The sequence below is a fragment of the Quercus suber genome, unplaced genomic scaffold (assembly GCF_002906115.3).
Source record: "Quercus suber isolate HL8 unplaced genomic scaffold, Cork oak 2.0 scaffold_124, whole genome shotgun sequence".
In the NCBI taxonomy this organism is placed as follows: Eukaryota; Viridiplantae; Streptophyta; class Magnoliopsida; order Fagales; family Fagaceae; genus Quercus; species Quercus suber.
In genome coordinates, this window is record NW_027069588.1 from 1,300,194 (window position 1) to 1,312,595 (window position 12,402).

General features: G+C 32.8%; 1 protein-coding gene across 2 annotated transcripts; it reads left to right on the top strand.

Annotated features, from left to right (window-relative positions):
• Positions 1–258: 258 nt before the first annotated feature.
• Positions 259–7,490, top strand: LOC111989151 (probable disease resistance protein At5g66900). 2 transcript variants are annotated; one of them, XM_024020939.2, is made up of 6 exons: positions 259–1,184; positions 1,814–2,223; positions 2,614–2,978; positions 3,458–3,669; positions 3,771–4,641; positions 7,381–7,490. In XM_024020939.2, exons 1-5 carry the CDS (start codon positions 560–562, stop codon positions 4,604–4,606), a joined length of 2,448 nt encoding a protein of 815 aa, XP_023876707.1. In that variant the 5' UTR covers positions 259–559; the 3' UTR covers positions 4,607–4,641; positions 7,381–7,490. The 2 variants fall into 2 exon arrangements, with proteins under 2 accessions (XP_023876707.1, XP_023876706.1); XM_024020938.2 differs by lacking the exon at positions 7,381–7,490 and having other exon boundaries at positions 260–1,184; positions 3,771–4,835.
• The last annotated feature ends 4,912 nt before the right edge of the window (positions 7,491–12,402 follow it).

Genomic DNA, 12,402 nt, shown 5'->3' on the forward strand with positions numbered 1-12,402 from the left:
TATATATATATATATATATATTATTGCATACAGTGCAGTAGATAGAAAAAAAAAAAAAAAAAAAAAAAACACGTTTTTTGGGCTGGGCTGTGCTCTACTGGACTTAGCACTCCCTGTCCAACCATTCGTACGACAAGTATTCGCGGTCGTATGCCAAAAAAATTAATATGAAAATAGAAACTTCCACCCACGTACCGCTGTGAAAATGGGACACACAATTCAATACATTACCTTTGCTTCGTTGTTAATCATATTGAACGACTAGACTCACTCGTCAACCTGTTCTCACTCGGAAACACAAGGAGCATCTTTTTCTCAAATTGCTTTGCATCAAAGCTAAGAGTAGAGCAGAGCAGAGCAAATAGAAGAGAGAGCTTTGAGATCTAAATCGCTGTTCAGCAGCTTCTCGATCGGTCTCTCTCTGCACTTTTGTTTGTTTGGATGAAAATCTAATTCATCCACGCAAAAATTCGTGTCTATTTTTTTTTTTTTTTTGGGTTAGTTGGGTAGATAGATCTAGTATTGTATTTGTTTCTTAATTGGGGTTGTTTCCAAAGTTATGTCACTTGTTGCAGGGGGTGTTGTGGGGGCAGCCTTTGGAGAGGGATTTGCTACTTTGCATGAAACGGTTAAGAACGTTATAGGCCAAGCCATTATGTTCAAATCAGTTTTTGAAGACTTGAGTGCCACGCTAGAGAGTTTAGAATCTTTGGTGAAAGAGATAAGACGATTAAACTTGGCTCTTGATCTCCCAGAAAAGGAAATAGAGAGGTTGGTCAAACTTATGAAGAATGGCACGAAGTTGGTCGACAAATGCTCCAAAATCCAGCCGTATAACATCTTTTCCAAAGCCTATTACGCGCTCAAAATTAAGGAGTTGAACGAAGCCATTGAAAAGTTCTGTAAGGTTGAATTGCAAGTACAGATCGGAAGGACTACATTGCAGACTTTGGTGGGTGTGAACGATATTCGGGAGCGTATGAATAATCAGAGGATGAGATTTGGGTTACGGACACTGTCGGTGTCTAGACCCCGGGATTATATTGTTGGGTTGGATTTGCCTTTGAAGGAGTTGAAGATGGAGCTGAAGAAGAAAGAGGAGCAGGTGCTTCTGTTGACTGCTCTTGGAGGTTGCGGGAAGACCACTTTGGTCAAAATGCTTTGTTGGGACGACGAAATTAAAGGTACTTTTCTCGCCTTAATTATTTATTTATTTAGTGAGAAGACACCTACAGCATCTTCAATAGCCTCACTAACCAAAAAAAACTATGTCCTTTTATTTATTTGTTTGTTTTAATTATGTCCTTTTAACCCAAAAAAAAAAAAAAAAAAAAAAACCTCACTAAAAACTATGTTTGGAGAGCAAATTCACAAAAATATTTATTTATTTGTTTGTTTTAATTATGTCCTTTTAACCCAAAAAAAAAAAAAAAAAAAAAAACCTCACTAAAAACTATGTTTGGAGAGCAAATTCACAAAAATTAGCTCTAACAATCTCTCCAAATTCTAAAAAATAGAGTAGATAAACTATAGTACTCTCTACACACAACTTTTTAAATGAATTTTTATGACTAAAATATTCAACTTCTTATCTCTTTTTCTACGCACTTTAAGAATAAAAAATAAAATAATATTAAAGAAATGATGAAAAAAATAATATTTAAATGTAATAGAGAGTGGTTAGAGTTTATTAGAAAATATATTTGAAAAAGTAGATAAATAAAACTATTTGCTCTCTAAATAGGGTAGATAAAACTATTTAAAAATAATATTTAAATAGTGTGTGTATTCTAACTGCATTGTGTTTGGATAGGCATATATGGGGAAAATATATTTTTTGTCAACGTTTCACAAGCTCCCAACCTGAAGGTCATGGTACAAAAACTATTTAATCATAATCATAATGGTCAGGAGTGTCCTGTTTTTCAAAGTGATGAAGAAGCAATTGACCAGCTAGAGCAACTGCTGGATGAAATTGGACAAAGACAACCTATATTGTTGATATTGGATGATGTCTGGCCCGGATCAGAATCCCTTATTGAGAAGTTCAAGTTTGATATTCCAGCTTACAAGATTGTGGTGACTTCAAGAACTGCATTTCCAAAATTTAAGTCTAAATATAACTTAAATCCATTAGATCCTGAAGATGCAATGAGTCTTTTTTGCCGCTCAGCATCATTCAAAGACGTGAGCTCTTACTTTTCTAAAGAAAAAATCGAAAAGGTACTTTTTCAATCTGGGACATATATATATATATATATGAAATATGCTTAATTTTGTTTGAACTATTGCCATTCGGGCACGGTATGCATATGACTAAAGATATAATCATATAAATTCTATTTTTGTGTTGATGAGTACATTATACCATATATACCTGCCAAAACCATGCTTTCATCCCTGCACATGCATTTAAGCTTGTTCAAATTGTTTTCGACAAACCAATTTTTCCCAGAACTTGAGTGAAGACAAGAGAGAGAAAAAAAAAATGTAATACAAACCACGTTTTCATATTTCAGAACAAAGTGTGGTGTAGATAACTAAAATCTTGGCCAATATTATCCTTATAACCAATACACAATTACTGATTTAATTTGGTTCCTTCAAATGCAGATAGTAAGAGGCTGTGGGGGGCTGCCAATAGCCCTTAAAGTGATTGGTGGTTCACTCTGTGGGAGGCCTGTAGAAGTTTGGCAAAGTACATTGATGAGATGGTCTGATGATGGTCATTCTATTTTTAAGTCTGATAGGGAAGTGCTTACCTGTCTTGAAAAAAGCCTAGAATTTTCTGATGAAAAGAGCATCCTCAAAGAGTATTTCATGGACCTAGGTTCATTTCCTGAAGACCAAAGAATTCCTGCTACAGCCCTTATTGATCTGTGGACAGAATTACATGAACCAGACCAAAATGATGTCCATGTTACTGCTGATTTGCATGAACTCACCACAAGGAATTTGGCTAGTCTTGTAATGACAAGGTTTGTTCAGAATTTTGATTTCTGAAGTGTGATTTACTTGTAGGATAAGTTTTTCATGTAATCTTTGCTAGTTGCTAGTTTTGATATGATATAACTCTATACATGACCAAAGGCCCAAAATATTGTATTATGTCTTCCTGGTAGATTAACTTCTGATCAAAATTTATGATATATTATTATAGCTTCTTTGACATGTCAGGGGCCAATGTTGAATTTTTTATACAAATAATGCTAAAGGTTATTACTAAAAAGAGTTAGAAGGAAACTTATGTTACTTTGCCTAAGAAAAGGGGGTGATTTTAACTTTTAGTAGTCTATTCTTTTTTATGCTTGTCTTATGACCATTTGATTTCAATTATGATGGATAGAAACTGATTCCGCAATTTTATGTTCGATTGTCATGGAATACATATTTTTTCTTATGTGAGGATTGAAGAATCTTAATCTCTTCTAACCTTATATTTTTGGCCATTCACCAGGAATGACATCAGTGCGGTCAACAACTACTACAATGAAGACTTTGTCACGCAACATGATGTTCTTAGAGACCTAGCTATCCATTTGAGCAGCCAGGAGCCAATAACAGAAAGGGAAAGACTGATTGTGGACATAAGTGGAAACAAACTACCAAACTGGTGGATGAAACAGGAGCAACAAATCATCAATGCACGCTTATTATCTATCTCAACTGGTTAGTTCGTTTTCTCTCGGACTAAAACACACAGACATGCACACATGTTAGGTAACCTACAAATGAGTATCTTGTAACACCATATTATGCTTTTTTTGCAGATGAATCGTTTTCATCAAGTTGGTGCAACATTCAAGCACCCAAAGTTGAGGCTTTAGTTCTGAATATTCAATCAAGGAATTATACCTTACCTGAGTTTCTGGAGAAAATGGTTGAACTGAAGGTCATAATTATCACTAATTATGGTTTTTTTCCTGCTGAATTAAGCAATTTCCAGCTACTCAAGTCTCTCCCCAATCTAAAGAGAATTAGATTAGAGAAGGTTTCAATTCCTTCCCTTTGCAATGCCCCTGTACCATTGAGAAGTGTGAAGAAAATATCCTTGTTTATGTGTAATATTGGTCAAGCTTTTGGGAATTCTACTATACAGGTTTCAGATTCATTGCCAAGTCTAATGGAGATAAACATTGACTATTGCAATGATCTGGTGGAATTGCCTACATGGTTGCGTGAGGTTCTCTCCCTAGAAAAACTCAACATCACCAATTGTCATAAGTTGTCTGCATTGCCTGAAGGAATTGGAAACTTGGTGAATTTAGAAGTGCTAAGGTTTAGGTCTTGTACTGAATTGTCAGAGTTGCCAGAGTCAATCAGAAATCTCCATAAGTTACGCATCCTTGACATATCTGACTGCCTAAGCATTATTAAGTTGCCAAAACACATTGGTGAGTTGCATAATTTGGAAGAGCTACACATGAAAAAGTGCTTGCAATTGCGTAAGCAGTTGCCGCCATCAACTGTTGATCTCAAGCGGTTGAATCTTGTGGTATGTGATGAAGAGAGGGCCAAATTATGGGAGCCAATCAAGGAAAGTTTCTCTGGTTTAAACGTGATGGTGGCTAAGGAAGATATCAACTTGAATTGGCTTCAAAAATAATGATTTCTGAGAGCTGCATTTTCTTGGAAATTTTTGTAAGTTTTATAATTTTAGATTATTCCCTTCCATTGTTTGTTCCCTCTTTCGTTTTTCTTTTTTAAGATAACGAAATAAGCGGCCTAGTACACTATAAAAAGGATAAAGAAAAAAAAAAATTGGGGAGTCGCAATTTGCACTGAAAAAGTATTGGGAAGTTTAATGCTAAGGGATGTGAATGTGATTATTTTCATTACGTATGGTGATATGGAAAATGAATTTGTAAAAATGTATTCAATAATTTTTTTTTTTTTTTTTCTCATTCTCGTCTTGCATATACAACTTTGTTAGCTTATTTTCTTTTGATTTTTTTTTTTTCTGGTCAATTTGATAAAATACTTGTATAAAGTTGATATTGGGCTGTGTGTAAGTAAATTTTTTAAGATATTAGACTATTTTTAGTAATTTATTGATAATAAATAGTCCATTTCATAGTAAAAATTATATAATTTTTTTTAACCAAAAAAAAATATAACAAGGTGAGTATATATAAGGTGAAAATACCATTTTGATCCTTACATTTAATAGCAATCAATTTGGTCCTTATTATTTTTAACTTGTAGTCAATTTCGTCCCTACCATTAACTCACTAACGGAAAATGCATATATGGCTAACTAATTGCATTGTTAGCATGTTTAATATTAAAATTTAACTGAGATGCTGATATGTCTGAATTTGAGTGGCCACATCAGCGCTTAAACGGCAAAAATACAGCCACATAAGCTTTTAAAAATATTTTTCTTTCCTTTAACAAATTTTCCTTCATTTATTTATTTTTATTTAATCTTCTTACAATTTCTTTATACAAAAGAAACTTCATTTTATTTTCTCACCATGTTCATGTTCTTCTGTTCCTCTCCAAAACCTAGAATCTGCATTTTAACATCAACATAATTTTGTTTTTATTCCTTTCTTGCAATTTTTGGGTAACTAAAGAATAATCTAGTCCCAGCAATAGCAAAGTAACATAAATCACATTGTTTCAAACACAAAAATTTGTAAATCTAACTCTAATAATTTCACAACAGAACAAAAGAGAACTCAAAATAACTACACCTACAAAGAAATACACAGCAAAAGAACCCAAAATCACCCAATCAAACCCCAATCGATTTGTTTACAACTTGCCCGACTCAGCGTTTACCTTCTCCATGGTTTGATCTCTTGTGGGCCGAAATCCTCTAATGGTCTGTTTGGATCACATGGATTTGGATTTGGATTTGGATTTGAGGGGGCCAAATCCAAATCCTTTGTTTAGGTGAGTTAAAAGAAATGGATTTGGATTTGGTCCTAAATCCAACCAGAATTTGATAGGCCCAAATCCATGGATTTGAAATACCTTCCTACATGGTGGAATTTGGAAAATCTCTCACTCTCACTCTCACGCACTATTTCTCTCTGGGCTCTCTGTGTCTCTCTTCCTAGCCACAACTCACAAGCTATTCTTCCCTCTATCTCTCTCAGCAACTTCAGATTTATTTCTCTCAACTCATATCTTCCTCTTTAACCTCTCTAATTCTCTCTTTCTACTAAATCTAAATCCACAAAGGCTGTGGGTCTTTCCAGTAGGTTTTATTTGATTTTTTTTGTGGGTTTGTTTGGGTTCAATTTGATTATTTGTGGGTTTTGTTTGATTTGTTTGTGCATCTTGTTTCATGGTATTTTCAATGATTTGTTTTGGGTTTGTCTTTATTTTCTATTTCTATTTTAATTTGTGGATTTGTAATGCAAATTATGTATTTGATGAAATGCTTCTATGAACTATCTATGAGTTGGGAAGTAATAAGCAAAGGTATATATATATAGTTTTGGTGAATTTGGCAAGCAATAAACCTAGTTGACAAACTGAATTTGGATTAGTTAATGCTCAAAGACATGACCATGCTACTGAAATTTGATGGGTGTTTTGATATAGATGAAGAGAATTAACTTGTTGTCCATTGGGGCACAGTGAAAAATTGGTTTTGGCACCACCACTAAGGTGAGTGGTCCAATGAGAAAGGCCAATCTCATATGATTTGATTGAGGTCAACTATGAGAGCATGGAGTTTGTTCTCAGGATATCCACTAACTAATGCTACTAGGACTCCAAAAGAGTTGGGATTAAGTTATGGCTGAACTTACATGAGGAAGCACCAATGGTCCCCTGTCCTCTGTTGTCCTCTATTTAGACTCTTCAAGTATTGGTTTATCAGTGGGTAAGTGGTCCATTGGTAAAGGTATATTCACATATGATTTGGTTTTCTTTCTTTCAAACCTTTCACTAATAGTTTAATGGAAGACTTGGAGGCGTTTGCTCAGAGGGTGTCCTAAGAGTGTCTGAGTATGAACTTTTCATTGTATGCCAATGGACAACATTAAGTTTATTGCTGTCAAGGTGATGGATGATGAAGACGGTGGAACTTTAGGCAGGCCAGTGTGGACTGTGGAGTGAATTGACAATAAAAATAAAATAATCTATGAGGAATGGAGGTCATGTTTGAGCTCCCCTTTTGTAGTTAAACAATTTGGCTTCCCTAGGTGTCGTTTTTTTGACAATGTGTGCCTACTCTATGTTTGTCTTGAGTTAATGTAGTTCACTTTCTTTGCTGCATTTGGTGATGCATCTTTGCTTCGTCGGATTTTAGTCTAGCTTTCATAGTTAGCTTCAATCTTGTAGCCTAGATCAGTTTTGTAGCATTAGGTAGCTTTTTATTAGTTATATATTCTTATTGTTTGTATTTTGAAAAATAAACAGAGACAAAAATGACCAACGATGGAAAAGATATATCCATTCAATGACAATGTAAAAGAGAGGAGATGGAAGTATACGAGGAAGGGGCAATGAGATTTGAGACTTTATATTTATATTTATGTATTGTAATTTTCTTATTTTGAATTTTGTATTATTTGAAAAATATAATAGAAATGGGAAGAAAATACACATATTTTGGATATTTAATTTGTCTCTCTTGATATATAACTGTTTAGTTGTTATGAACTTTAGTTTGAGATTTTGAATTTTATGAAAAAATCCATGCATTTGGGTTTTCTCTCTAGTTGATGTAAAAATTTTAGTTGTCAATAATTGGCAATATATTTTTTTAGTTGTTTATGACTAAAGATATTTAGTTATTATCTAGTAAATTGAATTATTAATATTACCTCATTTATTTATTAAAAATGTTACTAAAATTAAGATGTAGAAGGATTAAAAAAATAACAATTAAAAAATATATTTTATTGATCTTAAATCCAAATCCAAATCCAAATCCAAATCTAAATTTAGGCACCCAAACAATGGAATTTGAAATGATGAATTTCAAATCATTCTTTGTTTAAAAAGACCCAAACAAGGAATTTTAAAATTAAAGGATTTCAAATCAAGGCATTTTAAATCAATGGATTTCAAACCCAAATGTTGCCATCCAGACACAACCTAGAGGATTTTCATTTTTGAAGAAATCATTGCTTTCTTGTAGATCCATGTACCCATTTTGTAGATAGAAACCCAAAAGGCAACAAGTCCTTGGTAACAGCGTAGCAGCTACAACAATGGAGGTAAGATCATCGGTGGACTCAATCCTTCACCTACTCCAGATCATACACTTTAAAACATTCCTCCTCCATTCCAAAATTTTTTTGACCTAACAAACCCACTAACCACCCTCCATCTCCTAAGGATTCATCATCGTCTTCACCGAGGTAGAGGAGGTGACGCATTAAGAGGTGTAGACCAACACCGCGATGGTGGCAATTCGCGAGTGCCACGGCGGAGCAAGGAGGCTTCGCCTCATTTAGATTGAAGAGTGAGAAAAGGGATAGATTGGGTGTAGAAAGTGTGGATCGATAGTGGTGACAAGCGGCGGCCACATAATAATTTCGCATACTGTTTTCTTATTACGTGCAACACAATAATTTGATCTTGCAATCCAATACACAATACTGTTTTCTTATTGTTGTTCAGTAATTGCTTCTTTAGTTCAATGATTTTATGTTATAATATACTTTGTTTCTAATATGTTTATTTTGCTAATGTTAATCAAGGTGAAACTTTTATTTTTTGTTCAATTGCTAGGAAAAATGTGATTACTCTCTCTCTCTCTCTCTCCCTCCCCTTTAGATTGATGAATTTTTTTTTTGTTTTTTTCATCTCTACTTTTGGTTGAGTTGGTGTGTTTTTTGAGTTTCCTATCACATGCACACTCTCTCCCTCTTATAATTTTAGTTATTGAGTTAATTCTTAGATATTTTGGAAGTGAGAATTTAAGTTTATATCGAAAAACAAACTACATGGCTATGTATTTAAATGTGCCTACCAAAATAATAGAATGGAAATGGATAATACTTTTAGAAATAGTTCAATTTTAAGGAGAACAAATTATCTTCAATAAAATTTAGAAAATAAATTATACATTATACTATATTACAAACTAATTATATATTCCCACGTATTGTGTGGGTCTGTGACTAGTTTAATAATAAGCTTCAACTTGATTTGTACTTCAAAATAAACATAAATGAACCAACAATCAATTTTTTTTTAAATGGATGCGTGTGTTGGTTTATAGGCTACATTCTAGTCTCCAAAGGTTGTTTAAGCTTTTTGGGTGTGTTGTTTGTTGTAAATTGTAATTCCTCTTCATAAAAAAAATAGGTTGTGCATAGGTCATGTTAGGTTGGATTGGAAGTATTTTTCAACCTAATCCAAGCTTGTTGGGTTGTGGAATTCCTAACTCAAACCAACCCAATTCAACTTACGCGGGTTGGGTTGGGATGGTGGGTTGTGATTACATGTTTCATGTATCTTAATAAATTAAGACTTTTTTAGTAATTATTTAAGGTCAAAGTTTAACTACAAAATTTGTTGTAGTTTAAAGCTACAACCTTACTCAATAAAATAAATATAACTAAATGTTTTGAAAATATAATTGTTGAATTGTATGTTATTTACACTTTTAATATACAAGTCGAATTTTGTGTCAATTGAATATTATTTACTATATGATATATAAGCTTACATTTTATGCATAATTTTAAACTACAAAAACTTGCAATTTAAAAAATTTATTGATGATGTAGGTATTGATCTTTAATTTTCTAGAAATTTTGCAAGAATGGAGGGTACGTTTTTAGACCCCTTAAAACACAACCAGATTAACCTAGTTAATTAGCCAAGTGATTACTTAGCCAAATTAAATAGATTTAGGTTAACACAAATATATCATATCAATGTAAAGTACGGAAAATAAAGAACACAAAAATATGATGACCCAGGAAAATCAAACTGGTAAAAAACTTGGGGAGGATTTAACCTAGCTATCCTCAAGATAAAACTGAATCCATTATAAAAGAATTAAAGTTTATACAATAGTGACTTAGACCACTAACATCCTATTGCTACCTCGAGTAGAAAACTTACTACCACGACTCCATGATAGCTCTGAGTCCATGGACTACTTCTTTCTTGGATTCCCAGCCAATATAAGCACTCTCGCTTGTGTATCTTTAAGCTCTTGAATCTGCAATTGAATCGATCACTAAACTCTTGACATCAATCTTGATATTGGAAACCCTAAGTATGTATGAAGGCAAACACCTCTAGATCTCACAGAAGATTCACACACACAATATAAAGAGCAACCCCAAAACGTGGCTAGGGTTTTACCTTTTATACTTAAGACAAAACATAAAACCCTACACGTCAAACGGGCTTAGGTTGAGTTGGAAATTTTGCAAAAAAAAACAATCTACACAACTTTTGATCGATCGAGTCTAATTTTCGATCGATCAAGCCAATCAGATTTACACAATAAATCTTACAGTAACTCAATTCCAACATTACATAAAAACACATACTTTGAGCAAGTCTAAACACGACTAAAACATTTTGATCATGACTTGCCAACATTACAGAATAAAGTTCTAATACATTAGTTCCTAATTCCTTAGTGTTAAGATTAGTGCTCTTAAATCCTATTGTATGATACTATGTATGATATCAAATGTGACATTATGTATGACATTTTGTATGACTTAATATTATGATTAATAAATTTGTTCTATTATTATATGAAATAATGGTAACATAAATATTTGGACATTATCATATAGTCCATGAGATGCATAGTATGTGATTTATGTGAAAAGTCACAAAAGATATAAATCACGTGTTTTTTGTAAACTTATAATTATAGTTCGTAGTCGGTGATGAAATTGGGCATTTTATCTGCGAAGACTATAACATATCAATTACGATGATTTGTCTTGGTCATGGAAGTGGATACTTCTAGTTGATATGTTGATATGTTTTAAGAGTTAAGACATATTGAACTGGATCGTTGTGAGATTTATTATTCTCCTAATGAGTGTCAAATAAATAATAAATCTCACGACTTATATGTGCATGAACTCTTAATCCTGAGAGAATAATTGACCTGATTATGAAGTGTAGATTGCTTTGATATATCGGGAGTGAGATTTAAAGTTACGGTCAAAACCTCAGTATGTTGAGCAGCCACATTTAGTGTTGATGGAACATATATTTTTAAGATGGAATTTATATTCTCTTAACGGAGATACAAAATATTCCCTTGAGATAAGTTTAATAGGTTTGTTATTCAGAGAGTTAGGTCTAACAACTTTGGTAAAAAATTACTAAAGTGTATATATATATATATATTTATATATATTTATGAAATTTGATTTTATAAATATATGATGAATAACTTAAAAGGATTAAACTGAATGCTCAAGGATTAAAATATAGTAATCTACAAAGTGGCAATCTACATTCATGACTTTGTGTTACTACGAATATTTTATGAAGGGGTTGTATGTACAATAAAGTCTTGAGATATAATTTATAGATAAGGCCTAAAGTGCAACTATATTTATATAGTGGTATTAAATTTAGTTAATGATAACTTTAGACTTGTCATGAGTTGACAGAAAAGCCCAAGGCCCATTGGAGCTAGTGTCTTTTTAGTCCCATTTGGTCCCACTTGAAGCCACATACTAGAGCCCAATTGAAAATGCCCAAGAGGTTAGCCCAATTAGATAATCAATTATTAGGAGAGAAACATACAGATTTTAAAAGATGAACAAGTTACATAAAATGGTGTATGTGAGTGTTGGACACTCTCTAATTCTCTCTTGAATAAATTTATATAACTGATTGAGAGACCACACATTTTGGGCGTTAGTGGAATTACAGTGAAGATTAAAAGTATTCTCAAGTGCTTACAATCTTTGTTTTGAAATTTACCACACCAAGGTACACTCTCTTGTTCTTGTATTCTGAAATTTACATAGTACATGTTATCAATATCGAATGAAGTAGATCCATTAATTTTTCGCTGCACACATGCATATTTCCATCAAATGGTATCAGAGCGGTCTTCAATTTCGAATTGTATAACATGTTGTGTGAATTTTGGAATTAGAGGTTATAGTTTCATGTAGTTAGAAGATTACACATTTAATTTTCTGCATGGTTGTTGAAATTATGATTTGATAAAAACTGATATTGGTTTATGATGTTGTTTAAATTTGAATTTAAGTATGTTAAATTGATCTTTAAGGCTATAACATGAATGAAATTCAGTTTTGATATCATTCTCTGACTATCATGTTCATATGTTAGTTGTTTGTTTAAGAAAAACTGTAGAAAACTACCTTAGAAAATTTCTAGAAATTCGAGTTTCACGAGTTTCGATTGATCAAAAATCACTTTCGATCGATCGAAAATCACTTTCGATCGATCGAGTGAAACAGTGAT

Coding starts and splice junctions, on each gene's coding strand:
- LOC111989151 (XM_024020939.2), top strand. CDS start 560: ATGTCACTTGTTGCAGGGGGTGTTGTGGGGGCAGCCTTTGGAGAGGGA. Junction 2,224..2,613: donor CTAAAGAAAAAATCGAAAAG/GTACTTTTTCAA, acceptor CTTCAAATGCAG/ATAGTAAGAGGCTGTGGGGG. Junction 3,670..3,770: donor CTTATTATCTATCTCAACTG/GTTAGTTCGTTT, acceptor CTTTTTTTGCAG/ATGAATCGTTTTCATCAAGT.